General features: G+C 37.8%; 1 protein-coding gene and 1 long non-coding RNA gene across 3 annotated transcripts in view; both read left to right on the plus strand.

Annotated features, from left to right (window-relative positions):
• The window catches only part of LOC128030711 (uncharacterized), a 199,003-nt gene that overhangs the window by 43,621 nt on the left and 129,192 nt on the right, over positions 1 to 26,190 (plus strand). For both annotated transcript variants that reach the window (XM_052618574.1, XM_052618573.1), the window contains exon 2: positions 9,527 to 9,795. In XM_052618574.1, the coding sequence (XP_052474534.1) occupies positions 9,527 to 9,795 (269 nt within the window). The remainder of the gene's footprint in view (positions 1 to 9,526; positions 9,796 to 26,190) is intronic.
• Positions 17,412 to 20,097, plus strand: LOC128030716 (uncharacterized). The gene is made up of 3 exons (XR_008187948.1): positions 17,412 to 17,534; positions 17,649 to 17,895; positions 18,943 to 20,097. It is a non-coding gene; the product is annotated as an uncharacterized LOC128030716 (long non-coding RNA).

Genomic DNA, 26,190 nt, shown 5'->3' on the forward strand with positions numbered 1-26,190 from the left:
TTAATAGATCTTAGTCTATCCGTGATTCGTACTGAATAGGCTTCCAGCACGCATGTGATTTGTGGATTACTTGCTATTTTAACCGCTATAGACCTGGAAGATTACCATTTGAAAAAGTTTTGTCTTGATAGTTTACAAATTTAATTTTCTCCTCTTGTAAAATTAGACGCATGCGCAGTATCATCTGCTCATCGATCCTAAAATCAGACGCGTCTGACAGAAACGATTCTCAGTTCAGTTGGTTCAGTGTACTGGTGATCCGACAACCGATGCAACCGGTTCTTGACTCGAGAACGAGAAGCGCTCCAGCAGTGGGCGTGTTCGTTCGTTATCTGGCTCGGCTCGGTGTTCATCTTCAGTTCTCTCTTCACAGCAGTTTAGTCAGTGTACTGTTTGAGTAAATGAATTACTCCGGGATACTGTTTTATTTTGACTCAGAGTGAGTGTCAGCCACCTTAAAAAAGTTTAACAGCTTAAACCATTGGTGGATTAATGCTTACTGGAGACGCGAACCGTTTCAAACGATTCAATTCGATTTGGTGAACTGGTTCAAACGGTTCACTATAAGAACCAATTAAATTGAACGATTCGTTCGCGAACCGGAAATAACTATTTTCCAGCATAAAACACAAGAGCATATTAGATTTTAGTGTGAAAAAGTTGGCAAAATCGATTTTAAAGACAAATTAAATGAAGAAGTGGCAAATTAGATGGGACAGTAGTAGCACATGGAGATGGTGTTATAGTATCACACAGACAGTAGGCAGGATACATTGTGAGGGAAGAAATAGAAAAGAAGAAGTATTGCTGTCTAGGTTAAGATTGGGACATACAGGGTTAAACTCAACACTGGCAATAATGGGGCTACATGAAAATGGATTATGTGATGTGTATGGTGTATCTGAAAATGTATTTCATGTATTATTTATTTGTAGTAAATATAGGTGTATAGAGCACTAATTACGTTTATATATGATTCAGGTTTGGCATTAAGAATATGATATACTTGAAATGTTGAACCTGCTGTTGTGGGATGTGTCTTTAATGTGTTTAGTTTAGTACAGCTCAGTGTGTTTGTGTGAATGAGAGTGAGTGAGTGCGCGTGTCCGAGGCGCGCCCCTCGCTCCTGTCTGATCCCCGCGAAGCAGCGGATGTGTGTGTGTGAGGCTGATACGGTGACCGGTGCAGGTAGTTAGCTGTGTGCAGCGTATCTCAGTGCAGCCAGCAAAATAAAGCACCTAAACTCTTCGGCAAGACGGCCTCTTTGTTTTTATATGCTACCATCGCACTAAGCAGCGTTAAGTTTAGGGAGTTAACATCGGGAGGAGAACTTCCGGCCCTGGAGAAGACGGATCTCCCCTGTGTCTCCCAACCACGGTTAGGAAACAGAAACAGGAAAGGTTAACACTGGCGACCACGAAGGGACATTCACGTTGTTAAAAGACTGGTGAGCATTGAAAATAAAAGGGCAATAAAAAGTAAAGCCGGGTAACTAATACCAGTGTAATAGCGCCGCGGCTAAGCTAATAAAAAATGGCGGCCGCTCGCTATCCCTCCGATGTTTACGGATGGGAAACCAACTACTCAAACCCGTTCATGTCGCTAACCAATGTTGAGGATAACAGTCAAGGTACTGTGAAAGCTTATGAACGCAATGCGGAGAGGAAACATGAACATTATAACCCATTCCTGTGTGATGAAAGTTGCACTAACACGCTTACTAATGGAGAAGATCTGTTCGCGCCGTTCGACAGCCCCGCCCATTTTTCGCCCACAAATCCCTTTTGCAGAGGCAACAGTCAAAGCCATGGCTCCGTGAGGAGGCCAGACAGTCACATTTTCACATACCCCGCTCCAGACATGCCATTTAAGGGGCACTATGAAGTCACAAATCCTTTTGCCAATGCTCACATGGGAAGTTTTGTACAAACGGCGACGTTCCAACGCCTTATGTACCGCGTCCTTGCCGGCATGCAGTGGGAGATCTGCCTCGTCTACTTTGACGACATCATCGTGCTGGCCATGGATGTGCCTGAGATGCTGCAGCGACTGAGCCAAGTGTTCCAGAGACTTAAACAGGTGAATCTTAAACTGAAACCAGCCAAATGCTGCCTGTTCTGCCGCCAAGTTGTCTATCTAGGTCATATTGTGTCTGAGCACGGTGTGGCCACTGACCCCAATAAAGTCAACAAGGTCCAATCTTGGCCCACTCCCACATCAGTCCAAGAGGTCAGACGTTTCATTGGCCTCGCCTCCTATTATCGCAGGTTTGTGAAAGACTTTGCTTCCATAGCAGAGCCGTTACATAACCTGACGAAGAAGAATGCACACTTTCAGTGGCACGCTGAACACCAAGCCGCCTTCAACACGCTCAAGCACCTCCTCATCACAGCCCCTGTCTAAGGCTATCCTTTGGACCATGGTGAACTGATCCTGGACACTGATGCCAGTGACACAGGTATCGGCGCTGTTCTGTCGCAAATGCAGGGTGGCACAGAACGGGTGTTGGCATACGGCAGCCACAAACTAGCCAAAGCTGAACAGAACTATTGTACTACGAGACGGGAGCTGCTAGCCATTGTCAATTTCACATCCCATTTTCGGCAATACCTACTTGGGAGGCCTTTCAAGGTACGAACCGACCACAGCAGCTTGCGCTGGCTCACGCGAATGAAAGAGCCGGAAGGTCAGTTAGCCCGGTGGCTTGAGAAGCTAGCGGAGTACGAGTTCGGAATCATCCATCGCCCAGGTCGCTTACACACAAATGCTGACAGTCTCTCCCGCAGGCCCTGCCGCCAGTCCTGTCCTTGTAATCTGCAGGACCCTTCTTCGCAGCGGAGAACCACAAGTCACCAAGCAATTCAGTGTGATTTGGACTCTGACACCAGCTCCCTGTTGCTGAGTCCGGTGGGGGTAAGCGCTGTCAATGTTACCAACACAGACACTTTAAAACAAACAGAGACCATTTATGTGACAAACACAAATGAGACCAGCCTGTTTCCTGGCCGGAGTATGGAGGAGTTGCGCCAGGCTCAAGCTGCTGATACAGACATTGCACCAATCAGAGCTTGGTTAGAGGTCAGTAGTGAGTGGCCCCCGTGGGTCACAGTCTCCCCATGCAGCCCAGCCACCAAAACGTACTGGAGTCAATGGAGAAGACTTTACTTCAGAGATGGAGTACTGGTCCGCCGCTTTTACTGTTTAGATGACACACAGTTCTATCCTCAAATTGTTCTTCCCCGCAAAATGCAACCTGGTGTGATGCGCCAAATGCATGAAGGGCCATTTTTGGGGGGGGGGCATTTTGGTATTGAAAGGACTGTGGCCAGACTTCAAACCAGATATTACTGGTACCACATGAGAGAAGATGTGGCCCTCTGGTGCCGGACTTGTACAAACTGTGCATGCAGAGCAAGACCCCAAAAGACTCCACAAGCACCCATGGGAACTGTCAGAGTTGGAGCTCCCATGGAGCGCATTGCACTGGACATTATGGGCCCACTCAATGAGACAGAACGTAAAAACAATTATATACTTGTAATACAGGAGTATTTCACAAAATGGACTAAAGCATTTGCAATCCCTGACGAAAAGGCTGTGACAGTGGCAAACGTTGTTGCAACTGAATGGGTGTGTCGCTTTGGAATGCCCCACTCTCTGCACAGCAATCAAGGACGCAATTTTGAATCAGAGGTATTCCAAGAAATGTGCTGTTTGTTTGGCATCGACAAAACCCACACTACACCATTCAGACCGCAGTCCGCAGTCCGTTTCAATGCCACACTCCAAAAGATCTTGGCCTCTACTGCAGAACACTGTCACTGGGGTTGGGACCTGATGATCCCATATGCAGTTATGGCCTACAGAGTGACCAAGCACAGCGCTACTGGTTTCACCCCCAACTTCATGATGTTCGGCCGTGAAATAAGTGAGCCAGTGGACCTTGTGGCTGGTTTGCCCCCGGACTCTGACCATGCACTTTCAGCCCCCGAGTATGTGCAACAAATGCGTGAGCGGTTGAACTGGCTCACAACATCACCCGAGAAGCCCTTGGTGAGTCGGTCACACGTGCAAAAAGACAATACGACAAAAACGCTTGTCACAACACGACGGAAAGGCACTGGATAAGGACTATACAATCTGCAAGAACTGCTTTGCAAAGATAAAATATAACAGCAACACTACGAATCTGCAAATGCACCTCGTTCGCTATCACGGTGAACTACTCTCAGGTGATAATGAGGGCAAACCAAGTCAGCCGACAATCACTACTGCGTTCAAAGCAAAGCTCCCCTTTGGGTCGCCGAGGGCACAGAGTATCACGTCCATCAAGTCCATCGCCGAATTTATTGACATAATCTCTGCTCAGAGCTGTGCTCTTACATCTGAGCATGCTGATCAGTTAGTGTTCCTCAAGAAGAATATGCCTTGATGTGTCCACTGTTTACAGTAACTTACTACTGACGTTTCAGTATTATGGTTTACACATGTTAATGTTGTTTTGTAATGTTCATGCACTTTTATCTGTCTAGATGTACAGTTTTAACATTTAAGACCAGGAGGCAGTGAATTATTATGCAAATGCATATTTCTTTGCACAATGTTGGCATTAATAAATGCATAACATTTCCTTATTTCCTTATTCCTTCTTTTTCTTTTCAGTCACATATATTGTGATATATCGTTAATGAAATTTCTTCCAATATATTCAATATCGTAGATATCGCAAATCGTGATACTATCATATCGTGGACCACATATCGCCACAGAATTGAATCGTGAGGTACCTGTATCTTCCCACCCCTACTTATCACCCAAGGATAATTTGCCACCCAACACAGTAGGTGGCGATAATGCTCCTTTGGAGTTAATCGCCATTAAACAAGAAGAAGAAGAAGGTTTTAGTGTGGATTTGAAATATGACAGTAAATTTCAGTGTGGCATGCATTTTGTGATGTTTTGGTATTTCCCAATTTAAGTCGATTACGTTCTGTAAAATCCCCTCCCCCACCCCGAAAAGCATTTTTCCATTCGTTGCAATTAAGGGGCCAAGTGAAATGACTTTCTTTAAAAGATAATTCGAAATAAACAGAGAATAACAAATATTTTCTTTGTGATCAAGTTTAAAAGATACATAGTTCAGCCAGAAGGCCTAAACGTTCTGTAAGTAACGTTATATCCCCTAAAGTTACACCACCCAAAAGTATTTGGTGCCATCCCTCCCTGAAAATAACTAGTTGTCATACACAGAATAAAATACGAATACATATGCCTTAAGGAATGTACACAATTTGAAAAATGTTAATAAAAGTCATAATGTTAAACAGGTAACTGTTACTGTTAAACATTCGCACTAACTTTTGCCTTTCCATGAAATCAGAAACGTTAAGGTAACTTACATAAAAACGTTTACCTCAATGAAAATACGTTAAAACTGACTACAAACTGATTCTCAATAGCATTTCAGTTCAAAATGTTAATTACCTTCAAGGTTTAGTGTTGCATCCAAAGCATCCAAAGCAAGAGAGAAAATGGCGAACTGTTTTACCTTTGCGTATCCGCAGGGGGCGGAGTTTCCAGAGAAAACACAACAAATTTATATTATTTAAACATGATTATTTCTAACAGGTTGAACATTCGTCAGCATTAAATAAATGGCACAAGACTAAAATATGTTTAGATGAGAAACAAAATAATCATGTAGGAAATACGAAATACATTTGTGCAAATTGAACAACCTGCCCATTGCCATTTTTTCAGTGTACAACTCATTTTTATGTATGTGCTACAGAAGTAAATGAACAGTATCAAGTTATTAAAAAACAGAAGACTATCTTCTGCAGTACCTCAAATGTATTTTTCATTTCAGGTGGGTAGTTGAAATTTAAGGCATACATAAGACCAAAAAGCATTGCCATAGCTAACGCAAAGTTGTCCAAGCCTTGCAAGATGTTCTGGCCTTCCAGAACAATCCCAATGTCATCTGATCTGTCACAGAATTTGAGAATGTAGATTCCCACTGTGGTCTCCTCTGTGGATTTTTGGATCAAGGCTTCGTCATCATCCTGCAGAATGCACAGACAAAATGAGATTGGACAGAACACCGGGCACTGCTCTGGGAATATTCAAACAAATGCAATTTCAATCATTTAATAATGTAGATATCATGAAAAATGTGAACTTGTATATAATGAGAACCAGACAAGACCAAGAAAGACAGATGACTGATTACAGATTACTGTTAGACCTCAGTTCTAGGATTTTAGTGCGTATTTGAAATATGAAAGTAAATTTGAGTGTGGCATGCATTTTATGATTTTTTGGTATTTCCCAATTTAAGTCGGTTACGTTCTGTAAAATCCCCTCCCCCACCCAGTTTGCACCCCGAAAAAAAGTGAAATGGCTTTCAGTAAAAAAGAATTCGAAATAAACAGAGAATAACAAGTATTTTCTTTGTGATCAAGTTTAAAAGATACATAGTTCAGCCAGACGGCCTAAACTTTCTGTAAGTAACGTTATATCCCCTAACGTTACACCACCCTAAAAAGTATTTGGCGCCATCCCTCCCTTAAGATAATTAGTTGTCATACACAGAATAAAATATGAATATATATACCTTAAGGAATGTACACAATTTGAAAAATGTTAATAAAAGTCATAATGTTAAACAGGTAACTGTTACTGTTAAACATTCGCACTAACTTTTGCCTTTCCATAAAATCATGAATGCTAAGGTAACTTACATAAAAACGTTTACCTCAGTGAAAATACGTTAAAAACTGACTACTAACTGATTCTCAATAGCATTTCAGTTCAAAATGTTAATTACCTTCAGGCTTTAGCGTTCCATGATAACTTGTAGCTTACACCATCCAAAGCAAGAGAGAAAATGGCGAACTGTTTTTCCTTTGCGTATTGGCAGGGGGCGGAGTTTCCAGAGAAAACACAACAAATTTGTATAATTTAAACATGATTATTTCTAACAGGTTGAACATTCATCAGCATTAAATACATGGCACAAGACTAAAATATGTTTAGTTGAGAAACAAAATAATCATGTAGGAAATACGAAATGCATTTATGCAAATTGAACAATCTGCCCATTGCCATTTTTTTCAGTGTAGTTTGATATTTCTGCTATTTTGTGTAATTTTGTAACATGGTTTCAACTGTATTTAACTGTAATTATTTATTGCTTGTTTAACAAATACACTTTGATCATTTGTGACATCTTGTCTTTTGACTCATTACAAGACAAATCAGACAAAAAATGCTTTGTTGAAGGGGGTAACTTTAAATAGAAAATATTTAGTTAAAGTAACTAGAACTAATTGTGTGGAACCACTGTCCATAATTGAAATAAGTAATTTGAAACAAACCTCCTTATGTTGATAGAGTGAAACAAATTTGGCTAGATAAACCATAATAAACTAAAATGTTGTAATAAACCAAAACATGTTCAGTTAACTTAACCGGTTTAAGTTGAAGCAAAGTGAATAAATTTATTTGGTTGGACATTACTATTTCACATAGATTCTACCTCATTCAATTGTGTTGTCACAACACAAGGAGTTTGCATAGATTCAAAAAATTCCATTAATGTTGTCAAAACACAATTTGGTTGTGTGGAACCACTGTCCATAATTGACTTAAGTAAGTTTAAAGAGTCATTTTGTTGAGTGATGGGTAACCGTACTTGGTCACATGTCACATCACTTCACTTTAACAGCTGAATATGTATCAGAGCAGAAACAAAATTGTGTTGAAACAGAGATCTCTTGCATTAAAGACTTCCAAGACTGTGGCCTCTAACATTTTTAAAAGGAAGAATTTTGAAATGATCAGGACTCTTTCTACAGCTGGTAACCTAGCCAACCTGAGCAATCAGGGGGAGAAGGGCTTTGGTAGACTGATAAGTGAGAGGTGACTAAGAACCTGACAGTAACGCTTGTTGAGCTCCAGAGATCATGTGCAACACTTCACTTTTCTGAATTCTATGGTAGAGTGGCCAGACAGAGGCATTCAAGCACACAGCCAAGATAGAGTAGCCTACAATACCGGTGTCAGTTTCTAGTGAAGAATACACACATTACATGTGCACATATAGAGCAATGTGTGTGTGTGTGATTATCGGTGTATATGAGAGACCCGTGGAGTGTTTCTGTGTTTAATGCTGTTTTAGTGTTCCTGTAGCTCAGTTGGTAGAGCATTGCGAATTGGAAGAGATGCAGGAACAGAAAGAGGCACTACAGTCCAAAGTCACGGCACTAGAGAATGAACTCAAGTATGTGTGTGTGACAGAGAGAGAAGATAGAGAAGTTTTTTTAATAGAAAGCAGTTATGGCTGGTTTGCTATTTTGATGTGCTTGGTGAAGTATTTAGAATATGACTACAGTATATGTGCAATTTTAATTATTAAATACATTTCCTTATATAATTTTAAGTAATAATAATATTAATAAAAATTATAACTATATGTAGAATATATGTTTTATATATATTAATTTATATGCTCTGATGGATGATGGGTGATCATTCCAGCCGGACCTCCATCAACCAGTTCCTGCTGAAGACTGAGAGAGGAATCTGTGGAATGGTGTGTGAATGAGAGCTGCCCTTTGATAAAGGGAAAAGAACGTCTGCTTCATTTTTGGACACATAGTAACTTCAGTCTTGCTGTAAAATTAATAATAGCTAGTGAAGGGTTTTGTTTCCCACTTTTCTACATTTATTGCTTCTACACATCACCATTATTACTGTGTAAACTAGATGTGCAATCTGAGGTTAAATTATTTTCACTATAATTTTTTCACAAATACATTTTAATTTATTATCATTTTCACTGATGATTTCATTAGGTGAACGTTAAGAGAAGGAAATGAAAATTGCCTTTTGTACATCTTTCCAAAAATAATTCATATAGCTAATTGTTTTAATCATTTAAAATGTTTGAAAAATTGCACATCTGACATTATACACAGAACACATTTCCTACTTTGGCTCTTCAAAAACTCCCCATTGCTAACTGAAGGCCTCTGAGCACAGAATTAGACCATATTTCCTACTTCCGCATTAAGTTTGGAGTAACTGAAAACAGCTCTATGAAAGTGAAGTTATGTGGCTTGTGCTCATATAGTGTTGAGCTGTCCAGCAGTGAGCATCTGTATATGATGAAGAGTTTTCAGCTTTCTTATTTCCAGCTCCTGTATCTTCTAACAGCAGCATTATTATGTAAAGGTAAGTGTCTTTTATATGAAATCAAATTCATTTAACCAGCATACAATTATATAATTGTATTATATAGTTGTACAATTATATAATTCTATAATACAATTGTGCTAACAAATGTGTTCTGTTAGCTAGTGTATAAAACTTACATTTTAAAGCAAGAAAGTGTGTCCCTAAGCACAGTCTTTGATTTAATTATGTGTGTGTGTTTGTGTGCAAAGATTAACTCAGACAATGTGTTTATCTAAAATTGATCTAAAAGTCATTTTATTAATTTAATATTGGTAAACACTTTTAGGTGAAACAGAGAGACCCTGCAAGCAGGTTCATCAGTTGAACATAAGCCATTTACTTGGTGACAGCATGTCTATTTCTTGCCAAACAACAACTCTGACTTCTCTGACAGTCAAACTACGCAGTATCAACCAAGATAAAGTCATCCTGATGTATCCAGACATCTCTCCAGCATCAGAGCACCAGAGATGGTCTGTGAGGAATGATGCTGGAAATGTTACACTTGATCTGAAAGACTTCAGATCATCCGATAGTGGTCTTTATGACTGTCAGGTCTACAAGAATCAGGACTGCCTTCAAACAACTCGATTTAACCTGAGTATTATAAGTGAGAATGCAGATGTTTTAAAAAGCTAATAACCCCCATTGGAGAACCATATACATGTATAATATTACTACTTCTGTGTTTCTCTTGTTTCAGAGTGTAAATCTTTGAACCCTGTCCATGCAAGGCTAAACTCTTCAGTGTTGCTGCCATGCTCTGAACATCCTCTACAAAACAGAACTGCACCAGTAACTTGGAAAGTTCTTAATGGTCACGAATTAACAGATATAACCCAGTATCGCGCTCCATTCAAGCCCTCAAGCAGCACAGAGAAACCCCCGGACCCCCTGTACATGAGAGCGAAACAACTAAACAACGGATCTTTGCTTATAAACAATGCAGTACAAACTGATGAACTGTGGTATCGGTGCAGAGTGAATGAAAAAACCTGCTATGAGACGAAGCTGGTGATGAAAGGTGTGTTTTCAATATTTTAACACTTAAGTTTAAAACCAGACTCTTTGACAGACATTGATTAGACTGAAAGATTAAGTTAATATGATAATGAATGTGAATTGTTGTGATAGGTTAGTCAAAATATTTTTGGATTATTGTGGTAATTAATATGATAAATATGTAAGTTAAATATATATTGGTAGGGGTTAGATTAAAATCATGTTGTGGTGATTATATCCTGTGGTTAATCTGTCTGTTTGTTAATATAGTAGATGTAAATGTTCAAAAGTTTATACAAGCTTGTTAATGTTTTTTATACCAGCAGGAAGATATGGGTTAACATTTGTATTACTGTTTAAATATGTATGAAATTATAGATACATTTCATACTTTAAAAGATATTTGTATTTTGATTACAGATAAAACATTTTATTCAACAATTTCCACTACATTGTCATCCACAGGTACTGAATTTATTTGATTAAAAGGAAAAGATTAATCAGTCTGACTTATGTTCATTTAAGTATCTTTTTTTCTAGTGATCACACATGCTCCAACCACAGCTGCTGACAAAACGGCTGGCCAAACTACAACCAAGAACAATGAGAGTGAAACTTATCTGACAGTAGTAGCGATGACCACAGTAGTGTCTCTATGTGTTCTCATATCACTGACCATCTGTGTCATTCTTTATTTCCCAAAACAAAGTCACAAAACCAACAGTCAAAGTAAGTCCACAACTGTAGTCCTGAAAAGTAAAACACTGTTAAACTGCTCTTTAACAAGTTTGCGAGGAAGTCGTGGCCTAATGGTTAGAGAGTTGTACTCGCGATCAAAAGGTTGTGAGTTCGAGTCTCGGGCCGGCAGGAATTGTGGGTGGGGGGAGTGCTTGTACAGCACTCTCTCCACCTTCAATACCACGAGTATGGGTCACCATACACTCAAAAAAATGACTCTTTAAACTTACTTAAGTCAATTATGGACAGTGGTTCCACACAACCAAATTGTGTTTTGATAACATTAATGGAATTTTTTGAATCTATGCAAACTCCTTGTGTTGTGACAACACAACTGAATGAGGTAGAATCTATGTGAAATAGTAATGTTCAACCAACTCAATTTATTGACTTTGCTTCAACTTAAACTGGTTAAGTTAACTCAACATGTTTTGGTTTATTACAATCTAGCCAAATTTGTTTCACTCTATCAACATAAGGAGGTTTGTTTCAAATTACTCATTTCAATTATGGACAGTGGTTCCACACAATTAGTTCTAGTTACTTTAACACAATATTTTCTTTTTGAAGTTACTCCCTTCAACAAAGCATTTTTTGTATGTTTTGTCTTGTAATGAGACAAAAGACAAGATGTCACAAATGATCAAAGTGTATTTGTTAAACAAGCAATAAATAATTACACACAGTAAAATACAGTTTAAACCACATTACAAAATTACACAAAATAGCAAATACAATTCTAATTGGCATTCATGGGCAACCAATCAAACCTTATTCCAGGAACAGGAAGTGGCTCCAGAAATAACTTCTTCAGTATTCCAAATGTGTACCTGAGTTCAGGAGGGTTGCTCAAGTTCAGTCCATAAATCAGTCCCAGTAACATGGTTTTACAGACTGTAAACTGCTATAGGTCCTGAAGAACTTTATCCTTTAAAACTCCAACATCTGCTGGATTGTCTTCAATGATGCAGCTTCAAATAGATTCCCATGAGTCTTCTGGATCACCTCCTGACTGCTGGCAACGTCTGTATCCTAGAAGTATTTAAAAGCATGGAGAACTCAAATTATTGTGTATTAACTTTAACAAATAATTTATTAACCTTGAACTCACCATATACTCCATACTGCTAGGGTCTTCATTTTGATCCTTCAATTTCATTAGTCTGAAGATGAAAACAACAAAATTTAGCCTTTGTTTTTTTTTTCTAAAATTACATGAAAAAAAGTCAGTCATTCATCTTCTTATGGGAAATCCAGGCAAGCAGTCAAGATGGGATTCTAACAAACATTACAGTGGAAAATGTTACACATCTGGACCCTGTATGGTTAACAACAGAACTGGAATGTTCCCAGACCCAGAAACATAGTAAGGACATCAGTAAAACAGTCCATGTGACACCAGTGGTTCAACCATAATTTTACAAAGTAAACAAAAATACTTTTTTGTGCAAACAAAATTAAAACAGCGACTTTATTCAACAATTCTTCTCCAAATCGCATCTTCCACCATTATCAACAGCACGTAAATAATTCATGCACATGGTGCTGCTGACCTACAACACGCCTGCACTGAGCCTTGATTACACGCAGAGGAAAGCAATGTTCATGCCTCTTGTTACTGTCCATAATGGCAGAATATGTGATTTGGAGAAGAATTGTTGATTAAAGTCGCTATTTTTGTTTTCTTTGCACAAAATGTATTCTTGTACCTTTGTAAAAGTGTGGTTGAAGCATTGATGCCACATGGACTGTTTTACTGATGTCCTTACTATGACTCTGGGAACATTTCAGTTGCATTGCAGCCTTTATGGAGGTTCAGAAATCTCTCGCATTTTCATAAAAATATTAGGGATGCACCAATTGACCGGCCATAAATTGGAAACCAGACGGTTTTTGCTTTAAATACGCAATTGGTAATCGGCCGGTCTTTGGAATTTTTTTCAGCCGATTTTTCCGGAAGTGCGCCCGCGTGCTCCGACTACATTACTTCTGTGTGAAAGCAAACACATCCCGGGATTGATTCCAGCATTGAACTCGGGTCGGGGACGTAGTAACATTGCTGGGTTCAATCCCGGGACAAGCGCTGTGTGAACAAAAGCCAGATCTAATGCCGTGTCGTAGTGATGACATTATCGTGTGACTCTTTTACTGGCTGTTTTGAAGGAAGATCAACGTTCACTGAAAAAAAACAAGTGCAAACTGTATGAAGCAGAGATCAGTTAGTTCCTCACTTTCCACGGTGACACCGAGATCGTTCGCCAGATTCAGTGAAAGTATTACATGCCTAATGTTTTCGACTCGTACATTACACGTCACGCCCTGATGTCACGTGTCGTTACGGGATCTGTATTTGCCGGAATCGCAGTGTGAAAGGGGCTTTATTGAGCTTTCCCTCAATTTTGGACTGTAGACTGTGGACTGTCCTTCCTTCTTGTTTGTTGCTTAAAGATAAAAAAAAAAAATCGTCCAGTTTGCTTGTAAAAGAAATCGGTATCGGCCATGAAAAATCATGATCGGGGCATCCTTAAAAAATATCATAATTTGTGCTCTGCAGATGAATGATGGTCTTACGGGTTTGAAACGACATGAGGGTGAATAATGACATGTTTATTTTTGGGTGATCTAGCCATTTAAACACACCTGAACCAGCTAATCAAGGTTCTTGGGAATTTTAAAACAAAAAAGTCTTACCTGAAGTTCCAGGCAGGTGTGTTAGAGCTGAACCCCACAGAACACTGGCTTTCCTAGAGCAGGTCTGGACACCCCTGCCTTGCATCAAAATAAATCTATCAGTTTATAGATATACCACATATTTTGTATTTATTGTATTAATAAACCTTATCTTATCTGTCTTTTTTTGTCAATTTCCAGTAACCAGTGAGAGAATAATGTTTTAATACAAGGTTGTGTTGAGTGCAGTTGTTCTTACCTGTGTAGTGGGCACCAAGAGGGTTTCAGTATTTGTCCAAGGTCTCTTCTTCAGTATGAAAACATCTTCGTAATTTTGCAGTCCGAATCAAGTTTGGCAAAGATTGTTGATTCTAATGGGCCTATGGTAATTCTGGATGTCTCAAATTCTGCACAAACCTGTACACATGAAGTGCAATGTGTTAAAAAAAAAAATAAAAAAAATTGAACAGCAAAAACCAATTCAATGATCAAAATATTAAGTGATTTATTTGTGTGAGTGATGAATAGTGTCATGTTTACCATTCCTAAAGGAGGACCTGATTACATATCTGGAGCATTTGTATAATGTGAACAGCTCAGAGTAGTGTCCGGTTTAAAGTCATTGTATGACCACACCGCCATGTTCATAAACAAAGCTTCAAATACTTCCACTGTGCTGAGCCAGGGCTCTCCAAACTCGGTCGACATCTCATGGTTAGACATTTATTGATTATTTATCTTTTTAAATTAGTTAAAATATACATATTATAACAAATAAAGGTAATTACTTCCACTTTTTAAAGTCATTATGTATTACTAATACAATTAATTTATACAAATATATTTGGCACACAAAATGAGGTAAGAGAGAAACTCATATTCGCCATTTGATTAGTTATATGAGGAAGTAGCTGAATGACAAATCATTCTGTCTCTTAACATCTCTTATTGTAAGCCATATGTATAATATAAAGTAAAGGTAAGTGATAGGACGTTTTATTTTTGGATAAACATTTTATTAATAAATACAATCTCTCTTAAAATACCTTATTGGGTTATGATAATCAAAACAGTTTGGTTTGATCTAGCGCAGAACTAAGACTTTAATGAAATATTTCCCCCACTTATAAAATGATTTTATTATTAGCTAGCTCCATACCGGAGAGCTGCTTTATAAAAGGAAATCAAGTTATAATTCTAGCGACACTTACTCTGTATTTTCATGTTTAATATTGAAAAGCTATCGATTGCATAAAGGACTGTTATATAAATAAACGTGACTGGACTTTTCTTTACTGGAGTGCCTGGAGAACCTCAGAGTTCGTGCAAACATCCATATCTCTGTGTTCTTAAGAGCTGCTTTTACATCGCGGTCAGTTTTTTGTTGTGTTTATGCAGTTATTGAGAGGAAGGCGTGCAGTATATATTTACATATTCATCCAAGGTTCGGATCGGGTCGGTTTCCTCGAACTGAAGTGCTATCTTCTTCTTTTGAATTGAATCAGGAGAGTGTATTACAATCTTGCGCTACAGCGCCACACTGGTCAAACTGCATTAATGCAGGCTTTCAAATCAGGCAGATACGAGATCAAACCACTAACGTTACTCAAAAACATTTGCTGAAAATTTTATTTTTATCGTCGACGTTGTCGATAATGTCGAGTAATTGTTTCAGCCCTAGTGTATATATATATATATATACTAAAGTAAATACATTACAGAGAGTCGTGCGCTTTCACATCTCCCAACGCTTCAAAGTCATCTATTAACGGTGCAATAAACCATTACACAATACTAGACTGCAAAACAAAAGCACCTCAAAACAGAAACTCTAAGAGAAATTAAAGACTTTGACTTAACACAATAAAAACTTTAGATTTTCTTACCTGACTGATACCTCTTGCTCCCCTCCACACCGTCATCAAATGCGTTGGAAATCGTCACTTCCGGTTTTTTTTTTTATCACGAAATTAAACCCTTTACGTTACTTTAACGATTGATAATTAAGTAAAATTTAAAATTAAACATTTTAAGTTGATTAAACACAATACAATTGTGTTTTGTCGGAAAACTAAATATATTTGTGTTGTTTTAACAAAACATATATGTGTAAAACGAACAGTGCCGGAAAACCATTTTTTTGAGTGTACTTGGCTGAATGTCACGTCACTTTAATAATGCTAACAGTTTATTGGGAAAAATGAGAAACCGAACATACACATTTTCACGCGTGTATACTTATTTATCTACTAACCAGTTAACTTATCAATGAATTTAATTGATGTTTGAGTAACTGCAAGATGTGTTATTACTATGTTAGTATGCCAGTAAAAGCAAGCAAATATATGTTTTTAGAATTTTAATGTTTAAAGTTTTCTGAGTGTGTTGCTATAAGACATGAAATACACACAGCTCATATCATTACATCCTGGTGATGAGGGTCCTCATGTTAGAATGAAAGTCACATTATGATAGCTGATCAGATAGTAAAGTACTTATTTTTTTTAATATCTTTTAGTTGATTTGAACTGCTGGACTACCGTACATTATTCCATCATTTCAGGAGGTAAGTGATAGTCATAGTAAACCCTTGTGTAATAAGTGTTTTTGATGAAGTGTATTTAATAAAAGTCTTTTACTTGCAGGGTTTGATGGTCCATTCTGTTCATTAGATGAACATAACGTCTGAATCATGACTGTAAGTCATTAAATTAATATTTTATAAAAGAAATGTTAATTGGTACATCAAATTGGTTTGGACTAATTTACATTCTTCTTTCCAATAATATATATATATATATATATATATATATACATCATAAATTAATATAATATAACTTAATAACATGGACACACACATATACTGTTTATGCAGCACACATCTGCAAATATGCATGATATAATTAATTCATTTTTTTTACTTTATCTGTCAACAGTTGGTGTAAACAAACAGTAGCTCCTGCATGTTAAAGCAGAGGACAGATATTTAATATGCTTTTGTTGTTGTTTTCAAAAGACAAAACATAACTGTCAGGGTTATGTGTGTTTTTGCTCTCTGTGACCCAGTTTCTGTCTCCGTTAATTGTGTTAATTTGATTCCAGGTGTGTCTCGTTCTTCCTCATTTACCCGGTGTTTAAAAGCCCTAGTCCTTTCAATCAGTGTTGGTCGGTTCTGAATGTCTTTCCATGTGTTCCTCTGTCTCCTACGGTCCCCTTGGATTGGACTATTGAATTATTAAAATACATATTGAAGAACACATCGTTCCTTGCTCTCCGAGTGTATTGTGACAGTATCAGGCTTGTGATGCATATGCATACAGGACACACCATAAGAGACACATAATGATAACTCTTCTGTGGAATGACTCTTGGATTTCTCTTTTTTCTGCACATATTCTTTGATATGATGTTTGCATTGCAATAAACAATTCTGAAAAGACTTAATATTTGTGTTCCAGCGTATGAATTAAGTTGTTCCCTCAATTTTTTTTGTAACATACCATTTAGCAGAATAATGGTTTTGTCCACTCTTACATTATCATCCTGATAAATTATGGATCTAATTAACAAGTTTGCAAGACAGAAACACATTTACAAGATTAATAAATGTAAACGGGAGTGAGGCAGCACTGATCCTCTACAAATCATTATAGTTGATCTGCAACATTTCACATTAAAACTCAGTATCTGAACTATCTCAGAGCATAAGAAAACTCCCAACACACTTCAGGTCATCCTAAGACAAAAGCACATTTAGATTTAAGTGTTTTTGCAGAGAGAAGAGCTCTGTGGTGTCCTCTCAGTGACGGTTGGAGAGGAAACTAAAGGAGCTGAACATCACCCTGGATGAGGAGAGACAGCAGCACACAGAGCAGAGAGACCAGGTGAAGAATACACACGTTACATGTGCACATATAGAGCAATGTGTGTGTGTGATGATCGGTGTATGAGAGAGACCCGTGGAGTGTTTCTGTGTTTAATGCTGTGTGGTTCTTCAGCTGACTCTGCGTGTGAAGGCTCTGAAGAGGCAGGTGGATGAAGGAGAGGCAGAAGCAGAGCGGCTGGAGGGATTGACACAAAGTGCCCAGTGTGGTTAGATATTACAAAATCCCATGATAGAATAGATTATCTTGCGAGATATCCCATTCTTCCGGAACATTGAGCAACCACGAGGAGAGGAGAGGACTCAAAGAGGACTCGAGGATGGAGATGTATCGATATATATTATATAAAATCTACTGCTGGGTAAGTAAATTTTGTATTATTTGATGTTTAACTTGAGTTTTACTTGTTTGACTTGAAGGAACCGAGAGAAATGATGCCCACATTGTCAACTGAAATTCACTGATTATGGCTAAAATTAGCTAACTGAAGGAGTGGATGCCGAGTTGCCATATCCTTCATACTGATATTAATTATATTATTACATGATTTCTTGTTTGACTATTAATCAAGTTATAGCAAGAGTGAAATGTTTAACCTTATGTGTGCTGTATTTCTTTTCCTCAAGATTAATGTCCACATATTATGTGTGTGTATCCAATCGTAATGATAAGACACTTGCCAGTGCTAGAAAGCCTTGAATTCTAGATAAGTTCTCTGTGTACATGTGTTAGTATCTGTCTGTACAGGGAGAAGCTCACACAGTCCCAGGAAAAACGATCAACTGCCAGTGTCCAGCGTATCAGATATACGTCTTTGGAGAGTTTATCTAGGTTTTGGAACCAATCAGAATTTTGTTGACTTATGTATTGACGCAATTAGTATCCTCTGTCAGGGTATAACTGTGGTTGATTTTGTATTGTACTGGGGGCGGCCTGTGAACTCCTTCGAGAGTGTTGAAGCTGACTTCTGCTGATGAAATTGCAAACTATTTTCTAGTAAGTATACTCTAAGTAAAATTATTATAATTAATTGAACTCATCTCTGACTCCTGGTCTTCATTGAGACATATCTGGTCCTTGGGTTTTAACTGTAAATTCCCCTACATAACGTTAGTAGTCTAAAAGTTACATATAGATTTAACTTTTATTGGTACGCTTTAATTATTCAGGGGACATCACAACCCACCTGTCTTATTAGAAATGTCCTGTTTTATACTATAAAAATAAAATCTAATGCACGTTGATTACCTTTTTCTAATGTTTCATTCATGATTCAATCATCAAGGTTTTTTTTTCTTTTCTTTTTTTCGCTGTAGACCATCAAGATATTTTGAAAATAAGTGAATGTCATTTATCTCCAATTTTTTATTTTATTTATTTTAAAAACAAATATATTATCTTCCCTCAGATGCTGTGAAGAGGTGGACACTCAAGTGGATGCAGCGATGGCAGAACACCCGAAGCTCGCTCCAGGAACAGCTGGGGGTGGAGGTTACAAGATATGAGCCAAACAACTGTAATGTTTTTAAGGGATAGTTCACCCAAAAAAGAAAATAGTTATACATTTTCTTACCCACATGTTTCAAACCTGTAAAACTTTCTATGTTCTGCTGAACACAAAGATATTTGGAAGAATGTTTGAAACCAAGCGGATCTCGCCTCCCATTAACTATCATAGTAATTTTTCCTACAATGGCAGTTAATGGATTGTGAGATCTAGCAATGATTTCGAACATATTTTATGATTAGGGTCTTCTATGATTTTCTAGTCACATGACAACAATGTCTTCTGCAAAATGGTTATTCCACATTCAGATATTAATATTAATATTATTTATATGATTAAAGTATTTAAAAATAAATGCAATTAAATAATATTGATTTATATTATTATATATTAAAAACATTAATAAACAAATACTGCGAAAATAGAAATGTTTGACAATAATTATTTCAGAAAAGTATTTCAGCACTTTTTATTCAGTGATGACCGTCATTAAATCATATTTCTGATGAAAATGGTAGGCCTGTAAACTTACTTCAGAAATCCAAATGGATACAAAGATTACATTGAAAAACTCTTTTTTTTTAAAATAGATTTTTATCATCTTGAAGATACTTATTTGTCATTGTCCCAGTAAAGAAAACGTGAAAACAGTATCAGCAGGACATAGAAAGGTATACAGTTTTGAAGCATGAGGGTGAGTAAATGACAGAGTTTTTGGGTAAATTATCCCTTTATATAATAATTCCGTATTTTGTAATTGGTATTTTAGTTTGGTTAACAGATGCTAAACTACGGAAGTTTTAAGCGGCCATGCATTATAATTTTTTTCCTTCTTGTTTTCTCGTTTAAACGACTTAATTTTCTCAATATAATGAAAGTCGTTTTCTTTTATAACGACTTAATTTGCTCCTTATCCCGACATAATGAAAGTCGTTTTCTCGTAATAACGACTTCGTTTTCTCTAAGAATTTACAAAACTGCGCTAGCAGGTGACACTATAGACCACTTTACTGTACGCGGACCTTCCTTGTGATCGCTATAATTTGTGCAGTATTGTTCATTACTGACAATTGATTCATAAATGTTAAATGCTTGAATCAATATGATTATTTTGTGTATTAAGTTTCACCAACGCATTCTGTGTCATAAAATAACTGCTTATCAAAACCAACGTTGAAGTCACTGTACTCTGTTTGTACCTGTATCTTTATTTGTGCCTCTTTTAGGCACATGATTAGGTAGTTAATAAGTGGAGATGTTCTGTTTATCTACAGTAGGATGGGATCTAATGATGTGACTGATCAGCCTATATTAATGTACATTATTGTAGATGTTATTACCTAGGCGAAGCAAAATTTGCTGAAATATAGGCTACAGTAAGAGCGCCTGCATGGTTGTCCATCAGATGCATGTCAAAGTTGAGTTCATTACTATAGCTACAGTAAAACTGTCATGTCATTATAACAAGAAAACAAACTTTCGTTATGTCGAGATAACGAGAAAATGAAGTCGTTATAACAAGAAAACGACTGGACCGATCTTGAACCTTTGTCAAGATGTGATAAACCTCAAGACATAATTGATTGCCTTTCACGATGTTACACAATGGGTGTGTGATTATTTTATAAGCAGGCTTATATATACATACACTTAAACTATGCAGCAACGCATTTAAACATCCAGAAGATGACAACGTTCAGAAGACGACACATTTAGACGTCCAGAAGATGACCAATTAGACGTCCAGGGATGTGTAGAAAAGACATGCAGTTCACATCCAGAAGATGTCAAAGACGTCGGTTCATCTTTCATTTTGGAACTATTTTTCAACCATGACGGGACGTGTCAGACGGACGTCTTTTCAACAGTCAAAAGACCTCTGAATGTTTGCTGGGTGTCTCTCGCGCACCTGCATGGTTTAAAATGCCAAATAGTTACGCTATGACAATAATAAAAAGAGTTTCTCTCTTACTCCACCCATGCACGGTAACATGTATCATCGATCTCACGTGCTGACAATATGACGACTTGACAAATGACCATATTGCTGATTCATGGCACTTATTTGGGTGAGTATTGCCATGAGTATTGAACTCCCATTGAATGCTGCAAGAGCCCTCCCGGGTTAAGCAATCTTGGCCTTTCCATCCGACTACCAGTGAATCTTATACATTCATGCCGTGAATATTGAGCTCCCATCTGATGCTGGCAAGAGGCTCCCGGTTACATAACCTTACCTTTCTTTCTTACATCAGTGAGGCTACCCGTTCGATGCATTGAGTATTGAGCTCCCGTCGGATGTCGGTGAAAGCCTCCTGGCTAGACAACTACTTTTTCTTTTCTTTTTGGCTGACTTTTTCTTTTCCAATCCAACCATACTAGTCCATATTTATAAGTATAATAAATAGTATATATATATATATATATATATATATATATATATATATATATATATATATATATATATATATATATATATATATATATGCTTTTTTGTTGTTAGAGCTTGGACAGTGTCTGATATGAGAGACGTGATGGCACATCTAACGTTACCAGAACCGCAGGACGCAAGCAAAAGGTTTGCAAAAGTGTGCACACAGACTGGGACCATGCAGGCAATGAACCATACAGGAAAGAAGTGGAAAATTTCACTGACGCAGTAAGCGCAGAATTTCCTCCGTGTGTGGACACTGAAAATATTAAATAGATGGAAAGCAGGATGGAGTTGGTCCAGTTCGAGGAGATCTGTTACAGCTGCTCCTATAGCTGCCGACAGCTTGGTTATACAATGCACTTTTTACACACATCAAAAGTATTGTAGTCCATGTCTACCTTTCTGTTTCTTTATATACCAAATGCAAACATTAAACATACTTGAGAGATGGTGAACATCTATCCTGTGTGTGAGGTAAAATATGTATGCATTCCCCCTCCAAGCTCACATCCCTCTACGTGTAAAACACAGGTTTAAAAACACTCTGTGCACCTACTGCCTCCACCTTGGTGACAGCCCGAAATACATATACATTGACACTGGCTCCAACAAACCAGCCCCATAATTGTTGGTGTAGCTACAATTATTTCTTAAATTATCAAAGGAGCCAAAAAACAAACAAAAAAAGGTGTGTGTGTATTTCTTGTTAAAGATCAGTCCTTTATATCTTCAAGCAGCAAGCAGATCTTAGAAACCGGTCTATCCAGTAGTCCTGTTTTTGTCTTCAAATGTACAGAGCGAACAAATAAATTTTTGTCAGGATATGTTTGGATGATTTTGCCTAATGTCCATGAGCCACGTGGAGCTGTTGGATCCATTATGACTACTATATCACCAACAACAAAGTTTCTACATGGTTTAATCCATTTTTGACATTCCTGAAGCTAAATGGAAGATAATCCCTTATCCAACTTTTCCAGAAAAGATCAGACAGATATTGGACTTGCCGCCATCTACGTCTGATATACAAGTCACTTTCTTGAAAAAGTCCTGGTTCTGTAGTACAAAACTTTCTTTACAAGGCGAATGAGCCTTTCCCACACACCTCCATGATGGGATCCTGCAGGAGGATTAAAGGTCCATTTTATGCCTTCTGCTAGAAATGTACACTGAATTTCATTATGATCCAGTGACTTCAAAGCTTCACTAAGGTCCCTCTCTGCTCCAATAAAATTTGTTCCATTATCGGATCTTAAATGCACTACTTGCCCGCGACGACAAATGAAACGACAAATGCAATTTATACAGGAATTTGTATCCAGAGAGTAGGCTACTTTAAGGTGTACTGCTCGACTAGTCATACAGGTGAACAAAACTCCATATCTTTTCACAACACTGCAACCTCTTTTCACATCAATAGGTCCAAAGTAGTCTACACCAGTATTAGTAAAAGGAGGCAAATCTGGCACAATCCCTTCCTTTGGTAAGTCTGACATTTTCTGTTCTCTAAATTTGCCTTGAAAACATCGACATATGACACACTCAGAGATTACTTTTGTACAAGCAGAAGTTTGCTTAAATAATCCAATACCTTTTACACAATGTTGACAGCATTGGTTTCTCCCTGCATGGCCTAGTTGCTTATGAACATGCTGCATGATAAGTTTGGATATATGATGTTCTTTTGGCAGGATAACTGGACATTTAATCTCCTCAGGCATTGCTGATCTACTAAGTCTTCCACCCATTCTTAGTAAACCATCAATCAAAACTGGATCAAGCTTGTAGATGTTACTACTCCTTTTAACTCCAGATGTTCCACTTTGCAGAGAAGAAATTTCCTGTTTGAATGAACCACGTTGAGAAAATTCAATAATTGCTGATTCTGCTTGAGAAAGATCATTTGGTGTAAGACCTTGACAACAGAATCCAGTTCGGAACTTTTTCATTTCCTCTTCAACTCTGTCCTGTTCTAATGCAAAATTACTTGTTCCAGAAGTAACAGAGGACTGAATATGTGTCCTGTGTTGCTTGAGCCTCCAGAGCACATTCCTTTAAAGACTGCACTACAGTCAAACACAACTCTAATATCCTTTTTTTTTAGGATGGTATACCCCGTGATGTGGGATATACCACACCTTTCCATCATCCCACTGTAACTGATCTTGTGGTATTACTTCAGCATACCCCTTTGCCAATAACATCAGCGATGAAAGCTGAGTATTTTTCTTGAAACTCCTGGTTCTTAGTTAACTTTCTTTTCAAGCTCATTAAACACTGTTCCACAAGGCACATATTATTAGGCATGAAAATGTCTTGCCTAAATGGCATGTTAATACAGTAATGACCATTTTCAGTGGTAACTGACTGATCCATTATCTCCATAAAACGTTGATCCTCTCTAGACGGTTTGAATTCATCTTCTAAAGATTTCTCTTTGAAATCGTGATTGTACTGTGCAACCAGTAATTCTTCTGTCTTGGCATCCGAGATCCTATTAGCATTAACTGATTGAAAGACTGAAAGATCGAAAGTCTTCCTTTCATCATCTGCTTCTTTTACAAAACCGTTTATGACCCACCCCAATAGAGTCTTAACGGCATAGGGTCCTTGACCTTCACTACTGATGATCTCCCATGGTTCCTAGAGCTTTGGAGCATTTGTACCAATTAATAATTTAACTTCAGCATCCAGTTTGGGAATATTGATAACATCCAAATATTTCAATTTTCTTAGATCCCTTTGATCAACTGCATTGCCTTTGTTTACAGGTATTGTCTTCTGAGTAAAGACTTCTAGCACGGATGTAAAAAGTGGCTGTACTCCCTGGATCCAAGAAGGCATGTGTTGTTACTGTAAAGTCTCCAAGCCTAGACTTCACCTTTACTGGCAAAATAGACAATGAACAGTCTTGTTCTCCGGCCCCAGTATGAGCATAGGTCTGCAGAGTAACAAGAGCATTACTCACTAGCTTTTCTTCAAAGGGTTTACTCTTCGCTGAGATATGCAGTATAGTAGGATGCTTCTGACTGCACACACAACAAGTTTGTCGACTCTTGTAATCTTTACTAAGGTGCCCAATTTTCAAACGAGCAAAGCAAAAACCATGATTCTTCAAAAACTCAATCCTTTGACTGTGAGTCATCTTCTGAATCAAAGGGCATTTTTCCAAAAGATGGTTCTCTTTGCATGCATAGCAGCAAGATGCAGAGCAGTGCTGTGATGAATGGACTTTAGGCTGAAAACCTTCAACAGTGTTTACTATAGCCACTATAGCTGAACGCTGCCCTTTACCACTGTAAGGAGGAGCAGATTTGATTTTATGTAATATGGGTGGTTGTATATCTTTAATATCTCCAAAGAGAGGATCTGTGAGAACCTTCACCTGATGCTCAATGAAGTCCACCATATCTGTAATCTTTTTCTGTAATATATCTGTAATCTTTTAACAATTGCTTTCTTGTAAATCACAGGCTATGGCTCTCCATTTTTCGGTAAGTCGGTAAGGCAGTTTCAACATGCTGTTCTTAAGATTCGATGAAGCATTAATCTCATCCATATACTGCAAGTTTATCATGACATTGCAATACCCTCTTAGAAACAAAGCATACGCTTGCAAACTATTGATGTCATCAGGTTTTATTACAGGCCAATTCAATGCCTTTTCAATATAGGCTGATGTGATTTTCAACTCATGGCCAAAGTGCTCCTTCAACAAATCCTTGGCCTTTTTGAATCCTTGTTCAGCTGGCATATGCTGACAGCTTCTCACCAGTGCTCTCGGTTGTCCTCTAGTGTACTGTTCTATATGATACATGCAATCCTTTGAATTTGTGGTCTTTCTTTCAATTCCATGCTCAAAAGTTTAAATAAAAGCAGTAAACTGTAAATGGATCTCCATCGAAGATTGGAATAACTAAGATTGGAGGAGGCAAAGAAGCCATATCCCCCCGATGAGCAAGCTGGGCTGTTATAGCATAGCATAGCTGCTGATCCAACAAAGTAAAATTTATAAGTTTAACCCAAGCTAAAGAATAAGAATGCGCATTTGATCAGATGCAACTACACTCACAATTTAAGATACTAAGATTGGAGGAGGTAAAGAACCCATATCCCCCCGATGAGCAAGCTGGGCTGTTACATTCAGTTCAATTCCTCTGAGGGTCAGGATCATTTCTTCTCAGGTGTTCTGGATCCAGACTGGAGCTTGTGTAAATCCTAGTTACCAAATAGAAGTAAATACCGTGGCAAAACATAGAAACAAATAGAGACATCATTAGCATAGCTGCTGATCCAACAAAGTAAAATTAATAAGTTTAACCCAAGCTAAAGAATAAGAATGCACATTTGATCAGATGCAACTACACTCACAATTTAAGATACTTTATTCGAATGCTTTCCGAAAGAGATGTGTTTTTAATCTAGATTTAAACAGAGAGAGTGTGTCTGAACCCCGGACATTATCAGGAAGGCTATTCCAGAGTTTGGAAGCCAAATGTGAAAAAGCTCTACCTCCTTTAGTTGACTTTGCTATCCTAGGAACTACCAAAAGTCCAGTATTTTGTGACCTTAGGGAGCATGACGGATTGTAACGTGGTAGAAGGTTAGTTAGGTTCACAGGAGCTAAACCATTTAGGGCCTTATAGGTAAGTAATGATAATTTGTAACTGATACGGAACTTAATAGGTAGCCAGTACAGAGACTGTAAAATTGGG

This window comes from Carassius gibelio, chromosome A16, assembly GCF_023724105.1.
Source record: "Carassius gibelio isolate Cgi1373 ecotype wild population from Czech Republic chromosome A16, carGib1.2-hapl.c, whole genome shotgun sequence".
In the NCBI taxonomy this organism is placed as follows: Eukaryota; Metazoa; Chordata; class Actinopteri; order Cypriniformes; family Cyprinidae; genus Carassius; species Carassius gibelio.